Source organism: Salvelinus fontinalis, chromosome 25 (assembly GCF_029448725.1).
Source record: "Salvelinus fontinalis isolate EN_2023a chromosome 25, ASM2944872v1, whole genome shotgun sequence".
Classification (NCBI taxonomy): Eukaryota; Metazoa; Chordata; class Actinopteri; order Salmoniformes; family Salmonidae; genus Salvelinus; species Salvelinus fontinalis.
In genome coordinates, this window is record NC_074689.1 from 13,425,510 (window position 1) to 13,452,380 (window position 26,871).

Here is a 26,871-nt window from a genome sequence, read left to right on the forward strand (position 1 = left end):
TACTCCACCAGTCTGCCGGCCAAACCACTGCTCCTCAGCGTTACTCCACCAGTCTGCCGGCCAAACCACTGCTCCTCAGCGTTACTCCACCAGTCTGCCGGCCAAACCACTGCTCCTCAGCGTTACTCCACTTGGTGGTTGCTATGTTTAACTGCATGCTCTCCTGAAATGGACCTTTCAGTCAGAATGTATTTGCATCCCATTTGGCACCCTATTCTTTCATCTGGGTCCATCTGTTCAACAAATGGCTATCTGTGTGTGCGACGCCTCTTTCTCATCAGCATGTGTGTTGTTCAGTCATCCAGCTCTATAAAACAGGTCTATACATGGCTGGGTTCCTTGTTTTCTATCTCTGAATTGATATACAACCAGCAGAGTATACAGTACATTCAGCATTATGCTCCGGAGCTGATGGCTGTTTCTGTTTCCTTCTTCATCAGATCTGAACATGGAGTACAACCCTTCAGACCATCCCAGAGCCAGCACCATATTCCTCAGCAAATCCCAGACAGATGGTGAGTGTCCCTCTCCTCTCACTCTTTCATTTTCAATCTCTCCTCTCTCTCTAGTACATTGCACTCTCTCTCTTTCTTTTTTCAATCTCTCTCTCTCTCCTTTACAATCTCTGTGTTTCTCCTTCTCACTCTTTTCTCTTTTTAATCTCTTTTCATTCCTCTCTCGCCCTCCTTTTCCTTCCCACTCATCCTCTTCCTCCCTCACTATCTTCCTCCCTCTCTCTCTCTGAACACTAACTTCTCCACTACGCTGAGTCATGGATATTATCTGTGGCACTATGAAGCCTTTTCACAAAAATCCTTATTTTGAAAGCGAGTCAATTTTTACAGTGTGAGAAGACAACGTCTGCAGGAATGAATTGAAGTCACAGATGCAGATCGTGTTCAAACTATAATAGTGGTTTAATCACATGAATTTCTAATTTCTAATCTCATGCCTTGCATCATGGATGATTTAGCATACAGCTCATGTGTAGCCGACCGCAGGTTGATGTTGTAGTATAGTATTGCTTTAAGCGCTGTAGATAATTATCCATTTGTGAGGTGCTTTCTTTATTATGTAACAGTCTGCTGTCCTAGTTAGCGATGGGTGTGTCCCAAATGGGTTCCTAGTCCTTTAACTGTACACTATGTAGGGAATGGGGTGCCGTTTGGGATGCAGGCTCATTGATGCAATATGAGAAAGATAAAAGACAGGAATCCAGCTGTATTTGTTACCTGTCCCTTTTACATTGCTAGGTAAATAGATATATGTAGAGACAGCTTCAACTTTGTCTTTTTCAGTTCCTGTCCTCAATAAGAAAGGTAAGTAGGTTTGGTATAGGCTGGTGTGATGGGTGTGTATTTGGCTTGTGTTTTGGAGTATAGCCCTGCTCTGTAGTCTCAAGCTGTGTGCTTCTGACGGAACACCGCAGTATGTCTTTGCAGCAGATTTCTGTGTGTGTGTATATACAGTATATGTGTTCATGTTTTGTGGATTATTGTAAGCTGTGCTCAGATGTAAGCTTTACCTCCCGCATGATGCGTGTTATCTGTACAAACCTAGCCACTTCTGCTAAAACTGGTATGTACTGATGATCATGAGACACTCTCGCACACATGCACACACCCAGCCCTCTGTGCCTTTAAGAAGCACACTCAGAGTTCTTTCTCCCAGCTAGATCAATATTTGAACATGTAAAAATGTGTGAAGCCTTATGATGTAAACGCTCGCTTCCACGTTTTATTTTAGAATGTGCACAGCCATGACTCCTCACAGGGTTTAGGTGTGTGTGTGTGTGTGTGTGTGTGTGTGTGTGTGTGTGTGTGTGTGTGTGTGTGTGTGTGTGTGTGTGTGTGTGTGTGGATTGTGTAGCAGGGTGCCAGAGCTTCACTATGTCAGTGTTGTGTATCTCGTCCTGCCCTGCTGCTTGGCCATGCAGCGCTCCTTCTATGTCGCTACGTCACTCACTCACACACACAAACGCGCACACACACACACACACTGGATCTCCGTCACCCAATCAGAGTGGCTTCCATACTTGGAGTGAACCCATCAATCGCAGCAAGGCTCAATGAGGAATCATCAGATTACTGATAAACAGAATGAATGCCCTGTATTCACCACATGAATACAATGACATGATTGAAATAAAGGCAGATAGCGAAGTGGAGCTATAGTTATAGACATGACAATATTTGCATGAATGAAGCATTTAGATTTGATGTAATCCCCAGAGATTGTTTTAGGGGCAAACATATGAAAGGATTAATTAAGCAATTAACTCAATTGCTTTGCTTTCTGCTTTCACACAGTTCAGAGTGCTAAACATGACGTTAATTTAAGGCCTTTGAGGAATGAAAAGCATTTGTATTACCCCACAGCCATTCATCTATGTCAGCAATTAGCAGAAGTGTAATTTGAAGGAAATGTTGAGTTGTAGCGATTCTTTGCTTGAACAGTACTTTGAGCGATATGTTTTATTAAGTTCCCACAAAGCTGATATTGAAAAATGGCCAATCCATATCGTCACTCTTCCTTAATGTGCCTTTGACCATACTGCACTCCCAGCTCGGTATGGTGCAGGACAGCCTTGGGATTGACTGCCCCCTGTCAGTAATGGCTGTGTACTGCAAACTGCCTTGACCCCGACCAGCGTGTGTTTCAACTCCAGGGGATGAACTCTGCTCTATCTTGTGTGCCTAATCATTGACTGTTACCATGCTGTCACTGATTTCATCTCGCTCTCTCTCAATTTGCAGTGCGAGAAAAACGGAAGAGCGTCTACATCAATCATGTGAGTATCAATCTCAGATTGGACGCCATATTGAATATAATGCTGTATTTGCATAGATGATGATGATGATGCTGATGAAATTGTGTCTTCTGGCGTTTGCATGGTAATATGCTATGCCTTTTCATTGATTTAATCAGGTCATTGATGTACGCCCTACTGAATACAGAATATTTGGTTAGCAGTGTTCCTCTGTCATTTGTAAGACTGCATTATTTCTTTGAGCACATGATTGTTCCTGTGATTTTGTTTATGAAGATTTTAATCAACTTTATTATTTTGCAAGTTAACACACATTTCGGAGAACAAGGTAAAGTATTATGTATCCCTGGCATTTGTGTGTTTAGATACAGATTTAGTCTAGATCTGCCTGTTATATCCACTCCTGTCTCTTTTGTCGTCTGAATACAGAAGCAAAGTGTATGTATGTACAGTATGTATGTACAGGTAAATGCCAAAATAAAGGAAAAACCAACATAAAGAGTCTTAACCACGAGCCAGAACAGCTTTTTTAAATGTAACCTTTAGTTAACTAGGCAAGTCAGTTAAGAACAAGTACATATTTACAATGACGGCCTACCGGGGAACAGCCTTGTTCAGGGGCAAAACGACAGATTTTTACCTTGTCAGCTCGGGATTCAATCCAGCAACCTTTCAGTTACTGGCCCAACGCTCTAACCACTAGGTTCCTTCTGCTCCAAAAGCTTTAGTGCACCTTGACATAAACTCTGCAAAAAGAGAAATGTCCTTCCACCGTCAACTGCGTTTATTTTCAGCAAACCTAACATGTGTAAATATTTGTATGAACATAACAAGATTCAACACCTGAGACATCCGGCCTCTTCGCTGGCCATGGCAGAACACTGACATTCCTGTCTTGCAGGAAACGAGCAGTGTGACTGGTGGCATTGTCATGCTGGAGGGTCATGTCAGGATGAGCCTGCAGGAAGGGTACCACATGAGGGAGGAGGATGTCTTCCCTGTAACACAAAGAATTGAGATTGCCTGCAATGACAACAAGCTCAGTCCGATGATGCTGTGACACACCGCCCCAGACCATGACGGACCCTCCACCTCCAAATCGATCCCACTCCAGAGTGCAGGCCAAAATGCCTTACAACAGGCCTACAAGCCCTCAGTCCAGCCTCTTTCAGCCTATTGCTGACAGTATTGCCCTGGCCACATCTGCACTCCTCATGCCTCCTTGCAGCATTCCTAAGGAACGTTCACGCGGATGAGCAGGGACCCTGGGCATCTTTATTTTGCTGTTTTTCAGAGTCAGTAGGAAGGCCTCTAGTGTCCTAAGTTTTCATAACTATGACCTTAATTGCCTACCGTCTGTAAGCTGTTAGTGTCTTAACGACCGTTCCACAGGTGCATGTTCATTAATTGTTTATGGTTCATTGAACAAGCATGGGAAACAGTGTTTATACCCTTTACAATGAAGAGCTGTGAACTTTTATTTGGATTTTTACGAATCATCTTTGAAAGACAGGGTCCTGAGAAACGGACGTTTCTTATTTTGAGTTTATATTCTACAGTGTCTGGAACTCCATTGAAGGGATGTGACACCATTGTTCCACGAGATATTCCATAATTTGGTGTTTTGTTGATGGTTGGGGAAAACGCTGTCTCAGGCGCCGCTCCAGAATCTCCTATAAGTGTTCAATTGAGTTGACATCTGGTGCCTGAGACCGCCTTGGCATTTGGCTTTCATCGTTTTCATGCTCGTCAAACCATTCAGTGACCACTCATGCCCTGTAGATTGGGGAACTGTCATCCTATGGGGGCGTAGCCATGGTAGCCAAAATAATAGCCTGCCCAGCATTTTTATACAAGAATGATGGAATGTTAATTGCTTAATTAACTCAGGAACCACACCAGTGTGGAAGCACCTGCTTTGAATACACTTTGTATCCCTCATTTACTCAAGTGTTTCCTTTACTTTGGCAGTTCCCTGTATGTCTGTCTATCTGCATCACGCTGATTGTACATGACATGCTGTACTAGGTCGATGAGATTAATAGAGTGAAAGGGTTGGTGATTGGCTGATATAAACCATCTCAATGTGCAGTAGACTGATGGATTAAAATAGAAGCTACTGTTTTTAGCTAAACCCATTCCGTCTGTATGTACAGTATGTCACGCTCATATAAAACCACAAAGCAGGGGTATTAGCTGGGCTACAGCAGTTGTTTCAAGGCTTTTTACAGGACTTGCTGTGAGTGTGCGCATGCCTGTACGTTTTGTGTGTGGATGCATGCGTTCTAGCCTGCCTGCGTGTGTGTGTGTGTGTGCCTGCGTGTGTGTGGACTGTGGACATAACAGTAACAGAGTGTGATGTGTGTGTGTGTGTTGCAGCACCACACTGCTCCAGTCAGACGGAAGTACAGCTCCTGTTCCACCATTTTCCTAGATGACAGCACCGTCAGTCAGCCTAACCTCAAATACACCATCAAGTGGTAGGTTAATCACCAATCAGTCAATCGACCAATGAATCCATCAAAATGTACTTATGATGCTAATCTTTGTCATGTGTGTTGTGTTTGTAAGAATTCTGTATGCAGTTATCATTGGGAAAGATGAAATTGCAACTTCATTGTAATGATTTGTCTTTACAGTGTAGCCATGGCGATATACTACCACATAAAGAACCGGTAAGAATGACCTGTTAGGATGGGGCTAAAAACAAACCACAGATGACTATTGTAAAATATACTATGTCTGTAAAATGTACTGTATATAGTATGTGTAAGCTGGAAGTAGAAGTCGAAGAGTTATTGTCCATTAGTTTACTCCAATTAGGGGAGGGGTGGTAGGGTTAGGGGGAAATAATGAAGGAAAATATATTTGTGAAGAAAAAAAAGTTTGCCGTTTACACTTAGGTTGGAGTCATTAAAAGTGGTTTTTCAACCATTCCACAAATGTCTTGTTAACAAACTATAGTTTTGACAAATTGGTTAGGACATCTACTTAGTGCATGACACAAGTCATTTTTCCAACAATTGTTGACAGACAGATTATTTCACTTATAATTCACTGTATCACAATTCCAGTTGGTCAGAAGTTTACATACACTAAGTTGACTGCCTTTAAACAGCTTGGAAAATTCCAGAAAATTGTCATGGCTTTAGAAGCTTCTGATATGCTCATTGACATAATTTGAGTCAATTGGAGGTGTACTTATGGATGTATTTCAAGGTCTACCTTCAAACTCAGTGCCTCTTTGCTTGACATCATGGGAAAATCAAAAGAAATCAGCCAAGAGCCCAGAATTTTTTTTGTAGACCTCCACAAGTCTGGTTCATCCTTGGGAGCAATTTCCAAACGCCTGAAGGTACCACATTCATCTGTACAAACAATAGTACGCAAGTATAAACACCATGGGACCACGCAACCGTCGTACTGCTCAGGAAAGAGACGCATTCTGTCTCCTAGAGATGAACGTACTTTGGTTTAACATTCTTCAAAAAAAGTGGTGATCCTAACTGACCTAAGACAGGGCATTTTTACTAGGATTAAATGTCAGGAATTGTGAAAAAACTGCGTTTAAATGCATTTGGCTGAGGTGTATGTAAACTTCCGACTCCAACTGTAAAATAATATGTGGGGGATTGGAAATCCATAGATGGATGCCACGATCTTCCGGTAATACTAGAGCTGAACTAACCCCCCCCCCCCCCCCCCCCCCAAAAGGAAAAGAAAGAATGATCTGTTACATTCAGCTAATAGAATCAGCCCCTCCTAGTACTATTGCAGAGCCAGCCCATGTTATACTGTTGTCCTTCCTATGTGTTGAAAAAAACATCCCCCCCCCCCCCCCGTCACTGAAGGTTATTACATTCTATTTGGACATCCAGCATCAATAATGGGTGAGGGAGGGTCACACATAAAAGTCAGCCTTTGATAACACGAACAGACCCCCATAGGCCCCCTGGCATGGGTCCAAAATTTCAGTCTTTAGATGTCTAGTACTTTAGGTACTATGAGTGTGTTTCCGAAATGACACCCTTTTCCCTTTATAGTGTACTATATTTGACCAAGGCCCATAGGGCTACTGTCAAAAGTAGTGCACTACGTAGGGAATAGGGCGCCATGTGGGACACATTCTGAGTGTTCTGTGGCAAGATGGATCAATGTGCCTTTCAAACAGAGTGGAGAGGTCACTGAGGCTGTGTTCCCCTATTGGTCTACAGCCTGACTGACTTTGTAGAGGATCGAAACAGCATCCCTCTCCTCAGTCAAAACAGTCAAAGCCACAGTGTGTTTGTGAACGAGCCTTCATACTTGGGTCTCGTGACTGGTTACTGTCATCACTTGTCATTCAGCAACTGCCCTGCGTGGCCTTTTTGTCATTCCAGGGAGATCGATGGGAGAATGGTATTAGATATTTTTGATGAAAAGCTTCATCCACTTACGGTAAGACTTTTGTAGTTATATATAATACATTATGGATATGCGTGTGTATTAGGCTGAATTTACACAGGCAGCCCAATTATTTTGACACTAAATGGTCTTTAGAACAATTCAGAATTGGGTCAGAATTGGGCTGTTCCCATGTTTCATTACTATATTATCCGTCTCTTTGCTCCTCTGTTGATTACAGAAATCAGAGATTCCTGCGGACTATGAAAAGCACGACCCGGAGCAGAAACAGATCTATCGCTTTGTCCGGACGCTGTTCAGTGCAGCACAGCTCACTGCAGAGTGTGCTATCGTCACACTAGTGAGTGACATCGTCATCACACCCTGCCACACAACACTAGGAGGGAGTGTTGCTCCCATTTAATAACATCTTAACTAAATGGCACCATATTCCCTATATAGTACACTACTTTTGACCTGGGCCCATAGGGCTATATATGGAATAGAGTGCAAGTTGAGGTACATCACTGTCATTTTGGGCCTACTTGTCCCTGTTCAGTTAAAGTACATGGGTCTTTCTAAACACTGAGGATTTACTACACTGGACAACTTGTTATAATGTATGAATAATAATCTGCATAAAATGTTAATGTCAAGATATAGTATATGGCCGGGGGATCATAGCTATATTCAATAAATTCACGAGTTGATTAAAAAGCTATGTTTAACCCTTTATCATGTTTGGTGTCTTAACGGATTTGTCCGAAATCTACCAAACCTATTTCTTATGTAGTACACGGCTTTCAACCAGGGCCTTTCAGCAGTAAACCCCCAAAAAACAGAAGGTGTTATTGGGGCGAAGGGTAGCCTAGTGGTTAGAACATTGGGCCAGTAACTGAAAGGTTGCTAGATCAAATCCCTGAGCTGACAAGGTAAAAATCTGTCGTTCTGCCCCTGAACAAGGCAGTTAACCAACTGTTCCTAGGCCTTCATTGTAAATAAGAATTTGTTCTTAACTGACTTGCCTATTTTAAATAAAAAAACTACAAGTAAAAATTGTTTCCAAGCAGAGTGGAGAGTTGTTCTGCTCTACAATGGTTTACACTGAGTACACAAACCATTAATAACCTGTCCGTGACTACGGAAAGTATTCAGACCCCTTAACTTTTTCCACATTTTGTTAGGTTATGCCTTATTCTAAAATTGATTAAGTAGTTTGTTTTCTTCATCAATCTACACACAATGCCCCATAATGATGAAGCAAAAACAGGTATTCAGACCCTTCACTCAGTAGTTTGTTGAAGTACCTTTGGCAGCGATTACAGCCTCAAGTCTTCTTGGGTATGATGATATGTGTGTGCCAAGCTTGTATTTGGGGAGTTTCTCCCATTTCTTCTCTGCAGATCTTCTCAAGCTCTGTCAGGTTGGATGGGGAGCGTTACTGCACAGGTTTAAGTCCGGGCTTTGGCTGGGCCACTTAAGGACATTCAGAGACTTGTCCCGAAGCCACTCCTCTTTGCCTTGGCTGTGTGCTTAGGGTCCTGGTCCTGTTGGAATGTGAACCTTCGCCCCAGTCTGAGGTCGTGAGAGCTCTGGAGCAGGTTTTCAACAAGGATCTCTCTGTACTTTGCCTCGATCCTGACTAGTCTCCCAGTCCCTGCCGCTGAAAAACATCCCCACAGCATGATACTGCCACCACCATGCTTCACCGTAGGAATGGTGCCAGGTTTCCTCTAGACATGACACTTCGCATTCAGGCCAAAGAGTTCAATCTTGGTTTCATCACACCAGAGAATCTTGTTTCTCATGGTCTGAGAGTCTTTAGGTGTCTTTTGGCAAACTCCAAGCGGCCTGTCATGTGCCTTTTACTGAGGAGTGACTTCCGTCTGGTCACTCTACCATAAAAGCCTGATTGGTGGAGTGCTGCAGAGATGGTTGTCCTTCTGGAAGGTTCTCCCACCTCTACAGAGGATCTCTACTAGAGCTTTGTCAGAGTCACTATTGGCTTCTTGGTCACCTCCATGACCAAGCCCTTCTCCCCTGATTGCTCAGTTTGGCTGGGCGGCTGGCACTAGGAAGAGTTTTGTTGGTTCCAAACTTCTTCCATTTAAGAATGATGGAGGCCAATGTGTTCTTGAGGACCTTCAATGCTGCAGAATTATTTTGGTACCCTTCCCCAGATCTGTGCCTCGATACAATCCTGTATCGGAGCTCTATGGACAACTCCTTCAACCTCATGGCTTGGTTTTTGCTCTGACATGCACTGTCAGGTGTGTGCCTTTCCAAATCATGTCCAATCAATTGAATTTACCAGTTGTAGAAACATCTCAAGGATGATCAATGGAAACCAGATGCACCTGAGCAAAATGTTGAGTCTTATAGCAAAGGGTCTGAATACTTATAAGGTATTTCAGTTTTTTTTATATGTGTTACGAATCCCTTTGGCCCAACAGTCTGGGGGGGATGGTAATGGGACCCGTAACAACTCATGCAAATTAGAATAGTGAAAACGTAACAGTGAGAACAAATAACCACAACAACTAAGATCTACCGTCAAACACTCAAGGTTTATTTATAAACACACGCTAATGGGGGGAGCAGGAAAAGGGGCTGAGCTGGACCCAAGGAATGAAACAATAATAATCCAAAAACACCCCTAAACTAGACTATCCTATTTCAACAACTACTAACCAGTAAATACAGGGGGTGGTCCGCCCGGTTCTAACTAGTGTATTTAACAACGTTTACCTACGGGTAATGTATGCCCAAGGGCGACTTGTCTGGTTACCCCCTTTTCCCACCATCAAACAAACACTCAAACACCATAACCAAAACAATACTCACAGGTGGGGACAAAGTGATATGTGGATGCAAAACAAACAAGAGATCTACAGACAGAAGGCATTTGACAAAGAAAACAACTGAGAAAACAACTGATAGGGTTTTTAAACCAAGGGAAAGGGACTGTGATTGGGTAAGGGAAAAGGAGCAGGTGTCTTCCGATTAGCGATTGATTGATGACTGATTGGGGAATGATGATGGTCACCTGTGAGTAGGGGAGAAGGAGAGAAAAGAAATACACAGGATACACACAGAATACTAGTATCCGTAACAATATGTAAAACATTTGCAAAACAATTATAACCTGTTTTCGCTTTGTCATTATGAGTATTGTGTGTAGATTGCTGAGGATTTTTATTTATTTAATCCATTTTATAATAAGGCTGTAACATAATAACATTTTGAAAAAGTCAAAGGGGCTGAATTCTTTCCAAAGGCACTGTACTGTATGTCATGGAGGTGTTCTTAATGGTTTGTGTACTCCGTGTAAACCATTGTAGAGCAGAACACCTCTCCACTCTGCTTGGAAACATCCTCCATCCATCACAATAACACCTGCTGTTTTTTTGGTTTACTGCTGAGAGGCCCTTGTTGAAAGCAGTGAACTACATAAGGAATAGGTTGCCATTTGGTATGCAGCCCGAGTCTGATGGAGCTGTGCTCTCTGGCCCTGAGATGTGTGGTCCTCCTGTGGTGTTCTGACACTCCATTGTTTGGTTATGACTTCACTGGCCTGTCATCTCTGTCACTTGGGATGATCTGGTTTCCACAAACACACACACACCGCACGCCTGGCCCACAGACTGTCCCGTTGACTCTCCCATTGGCCCCACACCCTAGAGGGAAAACAGGGATGGATTCCGACAGTAATTGAATAGGGAACAGGACCAGTTTCAGCTGGAGAAAATGGGGAGGTTGTCCTGTGTTTTAGAGTCGGAGTGCTGAACTAGGATCAGGCCCAGCTTGTCCATTCATAACGATTCAAAATGCAAAACTGATCCTAAATCAGCATTCATTCTCTGAGACGCTATATGAATACGGGCACTGGAGGGGTGAGGTTGTGCTGGGTGGGTGGGTGGGTGAGTGCGTGAACTGGTGTTTTACTTTACATACTGCCAGTGGTTAACAACACAATGTTTCCATGTTGGAGAGTTTCCGTCTTCACTGTGTGAAGCCATGACAGTGATGGCACAAGGCAAACTCTCCAAAAATGTGGGGTCACATACCCTGCCACCTCCGCTGTATGTAATTCTACGCACACATTTCCAACAAGTTGTTTTGTGTGGAAGACTAGCTGTGTATCTAGGCTTAGGTGAATCTAGATGTACAGATAGAGAGCCGTGCCATCCATGGCTATGCTGAATCTGAAGCTGTCGGTGAGAAATGAGTTCTGTGGACAATAGATAAACGGAGCACAGTCCTTGGAGACTGCTGGATGGAATAACTGAAGTGTGTGTTCTATTAGCAAGTCAGACACATACAGTACAGGCCTCTAGATTCACCACCCACCTACCACATAGCAAGGACTGTGTCTTAAGACAGACCAAGCACATTTCCCCAAGGAAATGACTCAATTATGATACATGGAGAGAATATAAAATAAATTGCTGTAAATTAGACTACTCCCAATATATTGTGCCTAAAGGTTCAGTGCATTTTTTTTCACTGACGTACTGAATGGAGACTGTGGCTGCGATAATGGAAAGTTTTTTTGATTGACATGTATATTTTATGAGAAAGCCCAGAGAAACTGCACTACATCAGGATTTGAAGTGGTCCGTTATTTTGGCTTTGTGGAGACGGAATGCCAGAGGAGTTTGGAATGGAACATTAATTCCAGAATCAATTCAGGCACACAGAGAAGAGGGTAATTATCTGGATCTGAAGTAATTATCTTAGATGAGGAAGAACTGTACTGTATATTGTTGTTCATACATCATCTGGGAAATGTCCATTTGTTATTTGAATTATTCACAATTCAACAAGATTCTTGTTTTTGCTGCAATTATGTATTGAATTGAGTCTATTGGAGTTTATCACACACCAGACCAGAGGATAGTTGACGAATGTCTTTGACGTCAGACATCTTTAAAAGGAGGACTGTCTTTGACATCTATTTCTTTATTTCTTCCATCTATCTTTTTCTTTTCCAGGTGTACCTGGAGCGCCTGTTAACTTATGCAGAGATAGACATCTGCCCAGTCAACTGGAAGCGTATCGTCCTGGGAGCCATCCTGCTGGCGTCCAAGGTGTGGGACGACCAGGCTGTGTGGAACGTAGACTACTGCCAGATCCTCAAAGACATCACCGTGGAGGACATGTGAGTCTGGAACAGTTTGACCTCAGTCCATTAAAGCACACTAACCCAGATCAACCAGCAGCCAGCTAGTCCATCTGACAGGTTTTCAGCAGAGGTTAAATCTGCTCTGTGTCTCCTTTTTACAACAGACTTTCAATTAGCCTCATGCAAATAGACAGGGTATAGACCGTCTATTGTAGGATACATGCACGCATGCATAATAACAGTATACATTATCTCATGTAGGGATAGGCATGAGTAATCGAGTACTCGAACAGACGTCAAAGCTCGATCTCTAACCAGAGATAGTGTAAAACTATTTGATGGAATGCTCGTTCATTTGCCTTGACTCTAGTTTTCCAGTTGTACATGTGCATTTGCACAACTAAAAAGAAACCAAGACAAGCATCACACTGTTCTTCTCCCTAAATTCCCTTTCCACTCCGTGTCTCATTTACCAAGTTGCGTTCCACCCGCTCCCTACACAGGTGTGCCTGAGTGAGCACACAAGCTCCCGTTAGGCCTACAGAAATAAATGTGTACAACAACACATCTAACTGATGGGATGCCCAAGCTAAATTCCTTGCCAAATGACGACAGTTTAATCACAAATATAAAATGAACTGGTTGATTGAAGTAGGAGAATGTGCATTCCAACAACGAGCTGGCGTTTTGGAATAATAGCGTCCGTCTATTTTCTACTTCAGCTACTTTGTGAACTGCTAGAGCCATTTAGAGTTGTTTAGCCGAGGCTATAAACATAGACCGGTTCTACACTGAAAATACGCAAAAACGTTAGATTGGTAGAGACAGAGCGTATTTTCATCAGTATCATTAAGTCGATGCCTATTCACCAAACATATGTTGTAGCCGTAATTCCTCACCGTACAGTGTTCAATGTCAAACTGTTCATCCATTTACAAAATTCCAAAATGATTTTCTAATGATCATTTAGCCTTTTAAAATGATAAACTTGGATTAGCTAACACATCGTGCCATTGGAACACAGGAGTGATGGTTGCTGATAATGGGCCTCTTTACGCCTATGTAGATATACCTTAAGAAATCTGACGTTTCCAGCTACAATAGTCATTTACAACATTAACAATGTCTACACATTCTGATCAAGTTGATGTTATTTTAATGGACAGAAAAAGTGCTTTTCTTAAAAAACAAGGACATTTCTAAGTGACCCCAAACTTTTGAAAGGTCGTGTTTATTTTTTCAGCATAAATCACATGTCTGTATATAAAAAATAACACAGATGTTTAAAAAATATATTTTTTCATTTTTTTGTCTTTCAACTCACCAACTCACATCATTTTACTATAAATTAGGTGTATTGACTGTGATAGGGGCTCGGTAAATAAGAGCGTCTGCTAAATGAACTAAACAAGGCTATGCCATTGCACAGCCATAGGCTTCTACAACCAAGTGCTACTGCTGATGTTCCTGCCTTTTTGAAGACTGTGTTCCAGTTGATATTAGAGTTTCAATAAATTCATCTTAAATGGCACTTGTTTTTTTATTGACACACACACACACACACACACACACACACACATATATATATATATATATATATATATATATATATATATATATATTATGTATAATGTGTGTCAATAAAAAAGCAAGTGCCATTTAAGATGCATTTATTGAAACTGTAATATCAATATCATATATATATATATATATACACTGCTCAAAAAAATAAAGGGAACACTTAAACAACACAATGTAACTCCAAGTCAATCACACTTTTGTGAAATCAAACTGTCCACTTAGGAAGCAACACTGATTGACAATAAATTTCACATGCTGTTGTGCAAATGGAATAGACAAAAGGTGGAAATTATAGGCAATTAGCAAGACACCCCCAAAAAAGGAGTGATTCTGCAGGTGGTGATCACAGACCACTTCTCAGTTCCTATGCTTCCTGGCTGATGTTTTGGTCACTTTTGAATGCTGGCGGTGCTCTCACTCTAGTGGTAGCATGAGACGGAGTCTACAACCCACACAAGTGGCTCAGGTAGTGCAGTTCATCCAGGATGGCACATCAATGCGAGCCGTGGCAAAAAGGTTTGCTGTGTCTGTCAGCGTAGTGTCCAGAGCATGGAGGCGCTACCAGGAGACAGGCCAGTACATCAGGAGACGTGGAGGAGGCCGTAGGAGGGCAACAACCCAGCAGCAGGACCGCTACCGCTACTTCCGCCTTTATTTTTTTGAGCAGTGTATATATATATACACAGTTGAAGTCAGAAGTTTACATACACCTTAGCCAAATACATTTAAACTCAGTTTTTCACAATTCCTGACATTTAATCCTAGTAAAAATGCCCTGTCTTAGGTCAGTTAGGATCCCCACTTTATATTAAGAATGTGAAATGTCAGAATAATAGTAGAGAGAATGATTTATTTCAGCTTTTATTTCTTTCATCACATTCCCAGTGGGTCAGAAGTTTACATACACTCAATTAGTATTTGGTAGCATTGCCTTTAAATTGTTTAACTTGGGTCAAACGTTTTGGGTAGCCTTCCACAAGCTTCCCACAATAAGTTGGGTGAATTTTGGCCCATTCCTCCTGACAGAGCTGGTGTAACTGAGTCAGGTTTGTAGGCCTCCTTGCTCGCACACGCTTTTTCAGTTCTGCCCACACATTTTCTATGGGATTGAGGTCAGGGCTTTGTGATGGCCACTCCAATACCTTGACTTTGTTGTCCTTAAGCCATTTGGCCACAACTTTGGAAGTATGCTTGGGGTCATTGTCCACTTGGAAGACCCATTTGCGACCAAGCTTTAACTTCCTGACTGATGCCTTGAGATGTTGCTTCAATATATCCACATAATTGTTCTGCCTCATGATGCCATCTATTTTGTGAAGTGCACCAGTCCCTCTTGCAACAATGCACCCCCACAACATGATGCTGCCACCCCCGTCCTTCACGGTTGGGATGGTATTCTTCAGCTCGCAAGCCTCCCCCTTTTTACTCCAAACATAATGATGGTCATTATGACCAAACAGTTCTATTTTTGTTTCATCAGACCAGAGGACATTTCTTGAAAAAGTACAATCTTTGTCCCTATGTGCAGTAGCAAACCGTAGTCTGGTTTTTTTTATGGCGGTTTTGGAGCAGTGGCTTCTTCCTTGCTGAGCGGCCTTGCAGGTTATGTCGATATAGGACTCGTTTTACTGTGGATATAGATACTTTTGTACCTGTTTCCTCCCTCTTCACAAGGTCTTTTGCTGTTGTTTTGGGATTGATTTGCACTTTTCGCACCAAAGTACGTTCAACTCTAGGAGACAGAACGCATCTCCTTCCTGAGCGGTATGATGGCTGCGTGGTCCCATGGTGTTTATACTTGCGTACTATTGTTTGTACAGATGAACGTGGTACCTTCAGGCGTTTGGAAATTGCTCCCAAGGATGAACCAAACTTGAGGATGTCTATAATTTATTTTCTGAGGGCTGATTTCTTTTGCTTTTCCCATATGGTCAAGCAAAGAGGCACTGATTTTGAAGGTAGGCCATGAAATACATCCACAGGTACAACTCCAATTGACTCAAATTATGTCAATTAGCCTGTCAGAAGCTTCTAAAGCCATACCATAATTTTCTGGAATTTTCCAAGCTGTTTAAAGGCACAGTCAACTTAGTGTATGTCAACTTCAGTCCCGTGTTTTGGAATCAGGTCTGCTTCCCCCAGTCTGGTGCCCAGGGCTGGGGCTTGGGTATAGGGCTGCGACAGGGGCTGGACCTGAGACTGAGGCTAGGGCAGAGGCTGGGGCTGGGGCTGAGGCTGGGGTTAGGGTAGAGGCTAGAGCTTGAGCTGGGTCTTGAGCTGAGATTAGGGCTGGGGCAGAGTCTGGGGCTGGGGCCAGGGGCTGGTGTCTTGAGCTGTGGTAGGGGCTGGGGTGTTTTCAGACAGGCGGTATCTGCGGCATGGGTACAGTCTGAAGTCTCATAGCCTGGTAGACAATAGTTAACTAAGGCCACAGGCCACTGGGGCTTCGACCTCCTTACCCAAAATGAATCACAAAGAGACAAGGAGAATCTATGTGGATTATTTAGAGACGTTATCTGACACCTTGAATGTGTAGCCACCAGTAAACCTCCTGACCCATCCTGAATACACAGTTAGTTTTAAGACTGCTTGTTGTCATGACCCCCTCTCAGTGGGCTCATAGAACATAGCCCTGAACCCAAAACCAATGCATGAGATTCTTTCTCTTGGTCTCTCTCTCCCTCTCTCACTCTCTCTCTCTCTCTCTCTCTCTCTCTCTCTCTCTCTCTCTCTCTCTCTCTCTCTCTCTCTCTCTCTCTCTCTCTCTCTCGCTCTCTCTCTCTCTCTGAGGAGTAGGTGGAGGAGAGGAGTTTTATTAGGCAGAGCCTCCACCACTCCACGGCTGGCTAAATTTAGCTCGTCTGTTGCTGCATGAATTAGAATATCTATGTAGGTGGTGAGAAAAGCCTGCTTGGTGTAGCAGACGTCTTTAACCTTGTGAATCAAAGACCGGGGCTTTGCTACAGAGACACAGACCGACCAATTAGGTTGTCTAAAGAATGTCAGAGAAACGGTCAGGGGAAACAGTCTACTGAAACGAAAGCTAAGCTGCAACCACAGTTAATTGACTTGATACCATGGAGTAATTTTGTATAATTCTAAAAGCTTAGCACATAAGATAGTTGGTGACGTCTCTTTTTCAGTTGTTTAGTTCTTCTTAAAGATCAGTTCAAGACGCTGACTGGTGATCATTTCTCTTTCTCTGTCTCTCTGTCTCTCTCTCCGTATGAAGGAATGAGCTGGAGCGTCAGTTCCTGGAGCTGCTGCAGTTCAACATCAACGTTCCGTCTAGTGTTTACGCTAAGTACTACTTTGACCTGCGCTCCATGGCCGAGGCCAACAACCTCAGCTTCCCTCTGGAGCCACTGAGCAGGGATAAGGCTCAGAAACTAGAGGTGAGTAGCAGTGACGCATACAGTCGCTGCTTCTCCACAATCCCATCAGCTGTGAGGATGGTGATCTTATTTTTGTTGACACCCAGCGTTCAAAGGACCTACACAATGCTACTTGTTTATCGACACTACTACCACTGCTACTACTGTCATCACCAACTGATTGTAGCCTCTTTGAAAACAGCATGCATAATTGCTTATCATTCATTTGTGCTCCAGAGGGAGCTTTTCTCCTTCCCCTTTCATCAAGATATTAACTCTGTAAAACATGGCTGGAGGATGCACAAACACAATGGCTAGATATAGCCTGCTAATTAGTGTGCAGTGAGCACAGTGTGCATTGGACAGAGGTGGTGGTGTGTTCTCAGCGTTCGTTTTGTGTCTGTGACGGAGGACGTGAGGCGGCATTCGTTGCCATGTAATTATCTCCCCAGCAGCACCAGCGACCCCCTTCTCTCCCATCCCCTCTTCCTCCTCATCCCTCCTTCCTCCCCGTCCCCTCTTCCCCTCGTCCCCCTGCCTCTCCGCTGGGCAATTAAGGTCTGAAATGAGCCCTTGTGGTATTGATGCTGGTTGAGGCGTCGTGTCGTTCTTTGTTCTCTGTCAGTGGAGCTGTAATAGAGGGAGAGGGAAACAGGCAGAGTTTCGGATCGTATTCAATATTGATCTGACTTGTTAAAGAAATGCCACCCAAGAAAGTAATAAGTGATCTTGCTCTGTTTCAGAGCAAAATGATGAATATCCCTACATTTTTGTTATTAGGCTTCCAGTGTAGTTTATGTAGCTCTGTGTACATGAACATAACGTTAATTCTGTTTTATATTATTCTATGTCTTATTGTGCATTTGTCCATGTCTCAGGCCATCTCCAGGTTGTGTGATGACAAGTATAAAGACTTGAGGAAAGCGTCCAAGAAGACATCTGTGAGTGCAGACAATCTGACGGTGGTGAGGTGGAATCCGGCCATCATATCCTAACAGCGTCCTTCACCCCCAGGAGGAGGACAGCGCATCCACCATGACGGAGACATGACATGGCTGCCTGGCCTGGGAGGTCAAGGGTTAGGGCAGGAGAACTTAGACTCAGAACTCAGTTGTCCAGTTGCGTCTGTGTGGTTTGTTTCACACAGAAACGACCTGCTGGCACTTTTGTGGATAATAAGTGTTATTGTTGCTCTGATGGTCCACTTGTGTACTGTACATACAAGATGTCCCTCTGGTTGTCTGAAGTTGAACTTGAGTCCTACAGGTGACTTGGTGACCAATGGCAGAAGAGCAGTGGCCAGATGGGAAAAGATTAAAAGAACATTGGAAAGATCAAGAGACAGTGGAAAGATGAGAAAAATCCTAGAATAATAACCCATAAACTCAAACAACAGCATTCCAATAGCCATTTTAAAGGTTGACTGTCTTGTATAGAGGAGAAACCGCTCGGGTATACTGTACATTCCTATGATTTTCAAGGATTTCAGCAAATTCCTCTCTAAAGCACAAATGATTTTTCCCAGGTAACAGGCAAACCTAATTGGTACACATTCCTGAAATATAGAAATGTCTCTACTTTCCTTGGAGGCAGTAACAAGAGCTCATCAAGTGTTATTCTTACTGTGTTTGGTTGCAATGAAATCAAACTGCCAAAACCTCAAGGGTTTCTTTCTCTGTAACGTTCAACAAACTGCACCTGTGTTTGAGTTTAAAATGGCAACTGTTTTGTATTTACATTTACATAAAGACACCAAGAGAGGGAATGTGAAGTGAGAAAGAGGAAGACAGACATTTGAAGAATAACTTAATTAGGGCGATAAGACTGATAAATGAAGTTCAGTTGAAGGTGAACAAAGTGATCTTTATCTTTAATTGCGTTCCGTTCTATCTAGCTATACCAATTTGCCACCGAGTGATGATTATCTAAAACTATTTCACACATTAGTTATATCTCTCTCTTCCTCATGGCCAAAATGATACATGCTGCGTTCCCAAATGGCACCCTTTTCACTATATAGTGCACTACTTTTGACCAGGGCCCATAGGGTGCCATTTGGGATACTGCCACAGTTAAACATTCCAGTGAACATTGCGCTCACGCCAAGCAATATTCATGTACCGCTTTGTTTCATGCTAGGTCTCGAATGACGTACAGGGATGAGTTTGAATGACAAGCACTCGAATAAAAAGGAGAAAAACATCTTCCAAGAACAGGAAATAACTATAGTATAAGTAAGACAAAATGGTGGGTTTGAACGTCCATATAGTGTATTCACTGCCGTTCTTCTGACCTGTGGTGCCTGTAACATGCTAGTGTAACATGCTAGTGTAACATGCTGGTGTAACATGCTAGTGTAACATGCTGGTGTAACATGGAGACCTTCCTTTTTCATTTTTAAAGTGCAACTGGGGTTGAGTTTTTTTCTTGAATGCTTTTTTAAATGACTGATCTTCCATCTCCTAAAGAAACAGCAGAAACAGCATTTCAGAAAACCAATTTGCATGATCATTCTTCAATATATTGGAAATGTATTTCTAAAAATGTCCTACAGTATATTAGAACAAAAGGACGTTTATTGATTAACAAATACTGTTCACAAAACCATTAGGAATAAATTAAATATAATTATTTAGCAAATGAATTGATTTTGTACAGTAAGATAAGATATCAGTGTACAGACAAAGAGCAGATTAACTTTCAAACGTGGAGAATTGGGGTGAAATATTTATAAATATCTGATCAGTATTTACATTTTAAAAATTGCAATGTCTTATTATACCAGATATGAGGAGAGTTTAGAACTATGGGTTATATGGAAGCTGGTATTATTTCATTGAGAATGTAGATGGTAAAGGAATTTGAATCTTTTGTCAGGATCTAGTTTTTCATATCAAGTTTGCAGAGCTCAGATGAACTACAGTGAATGATGGGTTCATGTGTTTTTCAAACATTGAATTGAGACCGTTCTGTTAGACTCTCTCATCTTATCATACATACATTTTCTGTTACCATATGAATGATGTTTTCAGTGTTACATGGTTTTATGATATCCCTGTTGCAAAACCAGGTGAAACATTCCTCTTGTTCTTGATGCTGTTTTATTTTAAAGTTGTTGAGTTCACGGTGTTTCCCCACTCTTAAGCAATCTTAACTATTGAAAAGATAAAAGCAATTCCTTATCAAGGGTCTCTACAGTTGTTGTTTTCATAGTTTTATTTGATAGCATTCCGTGAATACCAATCAGCATTCATTCAAACCATTCATCAGGACCAACTATCTGCCAGATGTTTCACTTTCATATGTAAAAAGGGATGGAGTTGAACCAAAGTATCAGACAATGAAGGATTAGCCTTTGAATATGTATTGTTGTGATATAATAGATCCCCTTTGCACGTGGTCGGAATGGTATAAGGACTCTGAAGTGGAACTGTTGGAATGGTATGGCCTTGGAAACGGAACAGTTGGAATGGTGTGGGGACTCTGAAACGGAACAGTTGGAATGGTGTGGGGACTCTGAAACGGAACTGATGGAATGATGTGGGGACTCTGAAACGGAACTGTTGGAATGATGTGGGGACTCTGAAACGGAACTGTTGGAATGGTGGGGACTCTGAAACGGAACTGATGGAATGATGTGGGGACTCTGAAACGGAACTGTTGGAATGATGTGGGGACTCTGAAACGGAACTGTTGGAATGATGTGGGGACTCTGAAACGGAACTGTTGGAATGATGTGGGGACTCTGAAACGGAACTGTTGGAATGATGTGGGGACTCTGAAACGGAACTGATGGAATGATGTGGGGACTCTGAAACGGAACTGATGGAATGATGTGGGGACTCTGAAACGGAACTGTTGGAATGATGTGGGGACTCTGAAACGGAACTGATGGAATGATGTGGGGACTCTGAAACTGAACTGTTGGAATGATGTGGGGACTCTGAAACGGAACTGTTGGAATGATGTGGGGACTCTGAAACGGAACTGTTGGAATGATGTGGGGACTCTGAAACTGAACTGTTGCGTTCTATGGAGCTGTGACTGTGAGCGACTGAAGTGCAAATGTCTTCGGGCGAGAAGAAACAGGTGTTGTCGTGAGGAGACAGTAGAAGTATTTTTAAGATTGTATATCTTATTTATTGTATGTATGTGTGTGTGCATACAGTCTGATGTTGACTTCTAGAAATGAAAATGAACTCATCATGCTCTATAGCCCGAGCCTGTGGTATAACCTAGGCTAGTGACTGGGGTGATAGTCGTGTGCACTAGACTACCTCTGCATAGAGTTTTTACTTCTTCTACCTTTTCTCTTTCTATCTCTTCTACGACAATGTTAGGATTTACCAATGCAACTCTCAGTTGTCAATGATTTCCTGTGCTAATGAAAGAAACTGCTGTAGTTGTGTGAACTCTGTTTTTATGTTTTGTTTTATAGTTTATTTCCTGGGGTTTTATGTTGTTTGTTCCTGTTCTCAGTTTGCCCAATGTGGTTCATCTGTATCTTTTTGAGTACTAATCTCTTAGTTCATTGTAGCCTACATTCTAAGAAGTGATCCCAGGACCAACAACCCTAAGGGACTGGAGTCTGAATACGCCGCGGTCTCTCTCCCTGTATGGAGTGTTCTAACTATGATTTTAGTTCAACTGATGTGCCCAGATCAGAAGCAATGTTTAGAAACCTGCACAATAAATAAACGTTTAAACCTTGCAATAAAAATACCATGGTGTCACTTTACTTGGGCGTGACAATGTAGCATTCATCAAGTCTTTATATGCATATGTCAGTCTCTGTATTTATATAATCTTTTATTAATACTTTATGTAGTTTTTTGCTGTACTTGAATGGTATCAGTTACATTTTCAATGGCTGTACTCCTGTTTATGCTGTACGCGTCTCCAAGTCAAGTGTATACTACAGTGTCACCCATTTGAATATGAACCTGGCTTTGGTTCTGTGGTGGTCAGGTCTACTTAGCACGTCTATCGGTGTCTCTGATTGAGCACTCCAGGAAGAGCGGCAATGATTATGTCATGTCGTCCCAATGTAAAGGACTGGGTCAGTGTCAGTGAAAGAGAGACCGTTTGCATGAGAAATATGAATGTATAATTCAATTAGTTAACTGCTAGACTATCTTCTGTAAGTGTTATGTCCTATTATGCCATTCAAAGTTGGTCACTCACAACGTTAAGTATCTGGATTTGAAGCAAGGCCTATTTCTAAAGAAGATCACCACTACACATGACTTCAGGCCAAAATCAAAGTAGTTTTTAAAAAGAAAAGTGAGTCGTTTCTATTATTCTGCTGATGTAGCCCATGTTGTGATCAGTATGCAGGTTTTTTTCTCCCTAAGAAACAAAGATTTAAAAGGCAGAAAAGCTCTCTGTTTACACTCGCAGTCACATTGTCACTAAGGACCGTGTATAATCCTCCATATTAGCCCAGATTTACATTTCAAATACCGAGTGGTAATTGCTGCGCTAGTCAATTGATTCTCTGCCGTGACATTTACTGAAGGAGAGCTGTGGGCTAATGAATAACATGCTGCCACATCTCTTATAAACACACACCTGCAGGACCATCTCTGCGCACAACGAGCCAGGAGTACTAATATGTTACACAGGGAAAGCTTCATTTTATGAAGTATTGGTTCAAGTGATGAATGGGTATGATATTAATAAGTATACAAAGCTGAGGGAGAGATGATAATCAGTTAAAATTACAAGCCAATGAGGTTGAACAAGGACCAAAGCAATACAATCTGTTCATCTGAAGTAATGCCCACCACAAAGTACATGTATTCCTTTGGTCCATTTCTTTTAGTATGGCCATTGTGTATCCTTAACGTGCACGTTTGCTGATTGAATGGAACCATTCAAATAGCAACATACTAACCTGTTTCCCAACCTTTTAAAATAAGTAATTACCCATGTTTTACAGACATTTACAGCAAATCCACTGTAGACCTCAAACACACATACAGACACACATGCAATGGCCCCCCACGCTCAACCTAAATCCCCCCGGGTATTCACCACAGCCCGTAACTTAATCCCCACAAAGCAGCCTCCACACATGGAACACTTTTCCACACAAGTACATGATAACAACAGGAACCCTTTATGACTGCTTATTGCCTGGCCAATACTAATCAGCATAAATCTCCAGTCATTAATGGGACAAGCCTAGTCTGTACCCCATGCCATGTGTCCAGTAAAGATGTCCTTCTCTGAGAGGATGAAAGGATTTATGACAGCAAGGCCACAATACAGGGGAATACCACTGTGGGCCTTCTTTCCCATGGCAACAGTTAAAGCTTCCATCCTTGCTTTTCGTCTATCCTTTTGTTTATTATATTATATATAATTCCAGAGGTTTTTTTTTACAAGTCTCACACAAAAGCCATTTTAAAACTTGCCATGAATTATCCCGATGCAACACAATTCATCACTCACCATGGTATCCAGCCAACATGACAATGTGAAGAAGATGCCACATGGACCCTCTATGTCCTTGGCAGGGATATACCTTGGGACTAGCTTTGAAATGCTTTCCATTGTGCTTGAGAACTTAATACAGCAATTTAATGAGTAATCCTGCAGCTTGTTATTCTCCTGGAAGGACACCCAGCCAGCCACCAAAATATCTCAGCAATGCCAGGATGGTGGACATGCCTCTCTTAACTGGTGGGTAAGAATAACCCTTACAATGGGGCTCACTCCCATCTCCTGTTCTGTTGTCTGAGGGCAGTGGTCGCTGGGACAGGACAGACGTTGAGAAGAGACCAGAGGTAAGACAGGACTGACGTTGGGCTGACGTCAGGCACGGTCGACTCCACGGACTCTGGAGGTGTACGGACTCTGGAGACTCAAGAATTTGGGAAGATGTTCAGATTTGTATCAGTTGTGTTAGGAGAAACTAGCCACCTATTCTATCTGATCACCTGGAGCTGACTGACTGATGGAGATTCTAGAAGAGAGATTCATCTGTTAGAACTGGACTCTAGTGTCTAGTTAATCTGCTCACCTGGAGGTCACTGGCTCCTGTGGAACAATTTTTGCCCTGGTTTGGAGGCGGGTTAGGGTGGACAGTGTCCTGGTGATCGAGGAGAAGAGGCTCAGACAGGCCTGGAGGGGGACAGCGTGGCTTCAGAGGGCCTTCATCATCCTCATCTGCTAACATGGGCAGACAGAGTGCTTCCGAGGTGGTCTTCATCTGTCTAAACCACAACATAACGCTTGTAGGTGAGTATCTTGTGGGTCTTTCACTGAGCGGAATGCGGACTGGATTTGTCATTGTAAGAGATTGTCAGTCAAATATCAGAGAGAACATCAGCTTGCTTTGCATATACGATTATGTATGTTTAATGCAGTTCTGTCAATTCTGGAAGTTATATCCTTCCATTGGTTTGATTTGACATCTGACAAGGGCTCGTAGAGTAGATCATCGGAATGCCAATGTCTGTCAGTCTGTCTAAACTCAAACTCAAGGGGAGAACTTTCCCCTATCTGTTAGTTATGAATGATTGTCAAATGTTTGACCCATATAGGTAAAATAAGTGCAACTTATTAAACTCCCTGTCAAACAAAATTCTGTTTTAAAGTTTTATGTTTCCGGATATTTTCCATTTAGAATATATTGATATTCCCCAAAATACCTAACAATTTTGATGAAAATGTACAGGCAAGATATATTTTCTTGGTAAGCTTATAAACACATTTATTAGCAGTTAAATATCATTTAAGACTTAACCAGTCCTGCAATATGAAATTAAATTAAACTACGTGATTTCAACAAATCTGTAATATTTATTGCAATATAAATAGCAAGTGTGAGTGGTTGTGACTAACTCTGACATTCTTTACTTCAACTTCACTGTCTTCCAGGGAAGATATGGTTGATCCTGATGATTTTACTGAGGATCCTGGTCCTGCTCTTTGCAGGATACCCCCTCTACCAAGATGAACAGGAACGCTTTGTGTGTAACACCATCCAGCCGGGCTGTGCTAACGTCTGCTACGACATCTTCGCTCCTATCTCTCTGTTCCGCTACTGGCTTGTTCAGCTGCTCGTTCTCTGTCTCCCGTACGTTATCTTCGTTATCTACGTCATCCATAAAGTCACATCACGCCTCACCATCGACACTACTGACCCCTCAGATAGTGTTAGAGCTGAACCGCTCTACCAGATCCAGCAGGAGTCATTCAGGAAGACGGCCCTGACCAAGACAGCTCTCCAGGTGCAGCATGGCAGGAGTCAGTGCTTCTCAGGAGCATACACCCTCCATCTTCTGTTCAGGATACTGCTGGAGGCCGGGTTCGGGGTGGCCCACTACTACCTGTTTGGGTTCTATATCCCCAGGAGGTTCCTGTGCCAGCAGACTCCCTGCACCACTCAGGTAGACTGCTACATCTCCAGGCCCACGGAGAAGACTGTCATGCTTAACTTCATGCTGGGGGCCGGAGCCCTGTCGTTATTACTCAACTTGGCTGATCTCATCTGCGCCATCAAGCGCTCGGTGACGCAGAAGACCAAGAGGAAGATGTTGGTGGAGAAGATGTACGAGGAGGAGCAGTACTACCTCTCGTCCAGCGGGGGGAGCAGAGGCGTGGAGGCTAACATCCCTCTACTTCCCCAGAACCTGGTGGTGGAACCTATAACCTTCCGGAAGAGAGGGGCCAGTAAGTCCAGCACCGCTGACCAGGGAGCCTACCCCCATCTGGGGGAGGCTGAGGACGCCTCTGCCCCTCGCTGTGGCTCTAGTTTCTCCTCGGGGCATCCAGGCGCCAACACCAATGGGAACAACCTCTACCCTGCAGCCCAGGAGGAGGGCCGCGAGGCAGAGGGGAGCGAGGTGGCTATGTGCCCTGTAGAGCCCATCGGGACACCCAGGTCCATCAGGGTTAGCAAACGTAGCCGCCTCAAACCGCCCCCGCCCCCACGACGGGACCTGTGTCCCCCAACGGCAACCGCTGCGGGCGTCTCCCCAGGAACAGCGGTGTGCACCAGGAGAGTGGGTCAGTACACCCTGGTAGAGATGACAGCCTCGGACTTGCAGTCCAACACCAGCGAGGGCCAGGAGAAGAGGTCTGAGTGGGTTTGATTGGACTGAGATGAGGAGAGAGCTGCAATCACAGGAGAGTGATTTTATTTATTTCCATGATGGAGACGTGAGAACCAGTGTTGGGGAAGCTACTCTTAAAATATAGTTTCTGGAGTTAACAATTACTTCACACTGAAATAACTTAATTAAGCTACACTAAAGTGACCCTTAAAAATAGAATTAACTTAACTAAAGTTACTTTGAAAGAGTAGTTCACTACATCCAAACTACCTCATGATAAATCATATCTAAATATGAAGTATCATAGACTACATATTGCAAGAACAGATCACTCTGGAGTCAGATAATAACAGAATGTTTCATTTTGCCTATTAAACACAAAAACGATGTTTCAAGTGAGAACCAGAAAGGTCTGATGCCAAAAAGAAAGGAAATGATTGCCTACTTCAATAGTTAGCTACACCACTACATGGCTAAAATGTAATACAAAAAAACACTGCCAAGATTTGAATGTAGTTCAACTACCACCAAGCTATTGCAAAGGGTAGTTGCATTACTAGTTGAACTAGATGT

The 26,871-nt window shown here is 42.8% G+C and overlaps 2 protein-coding genes across 7 annotated transcripts in view; both read left to right on the forward strand.

The window, feature by feature from the left end:
• ccny (cyclin Y) overlaps positions 1-21,971 on the forward strand; it is a 79,572-nt gene extending 57,601 nt beyond the window's left edge. For 2 of the 6 annotated variants that reach the window (XM_055881316.1, XM_055881320.1), the window contains 11 exons: positions 441-515; positions 1,299-1,319; positions 2,757-2,791; positions 3,075-3,098; positions 5,150-5,250; positions 5,410-5,445; positions 7,150-7,207; positions 7,395-7,514; positions 12,148-12,314; positions 17,092-17,254; positions 18,112-21,971. In XM_055881316.1, coding sequence (XP_055737291.1) covers positions 441-515; positions 1,299-1,319; positions 2,757-2,791; positions 3,075-3,098; positions 5,150-5,250; positions 5,410-5,445; positions 7,150-7,207; positions 7,395-7,514; positions 12,148-12,314; positions 17,092-17,254; positions 18,112-18,228 — 917 coding nt within the window. In that variant the 3' untranslated portion in view covers positions 18,229-21,971. The remainder of the gene's footprint in view (positions 1-440; positions 516-1,298; positions 1,320-2,756; positions 2,792-3,074; positions 3,099-5,149; positions 5,251-5,409; positions 5,446-7,149; positions 7,208-7,394; positions 7,515-12,147; positions 12,315-17,091; positions 17,255-18,111) is intronic. The other 4 variants (XM_055881317.1, XM_055881321.1, XM_055881318.1 and 1 more) reach the window with 3 other exon arrangements.
• A 2,443-nt stretch (positions 21,972-24,414) lies between these two features.
• On the forward strand, positions 24,415-26,337 carry gjd4 (gap junction protein delta 4). The gene is made up of 2 exons (XM_055882285.1): positions 24,415-24,478; positions 25,121-26,337. The coding sequence occupies exons 1-2, from the start codon at positions 24,415-24,417 to the stop codon at positions 26,335-26,337; spliced, it is 1,281 nt and encodes a 426-aa protein (XP_055738260.1).
• Positions 26,338-26,871: the final 534 nt, after the last annotated feature.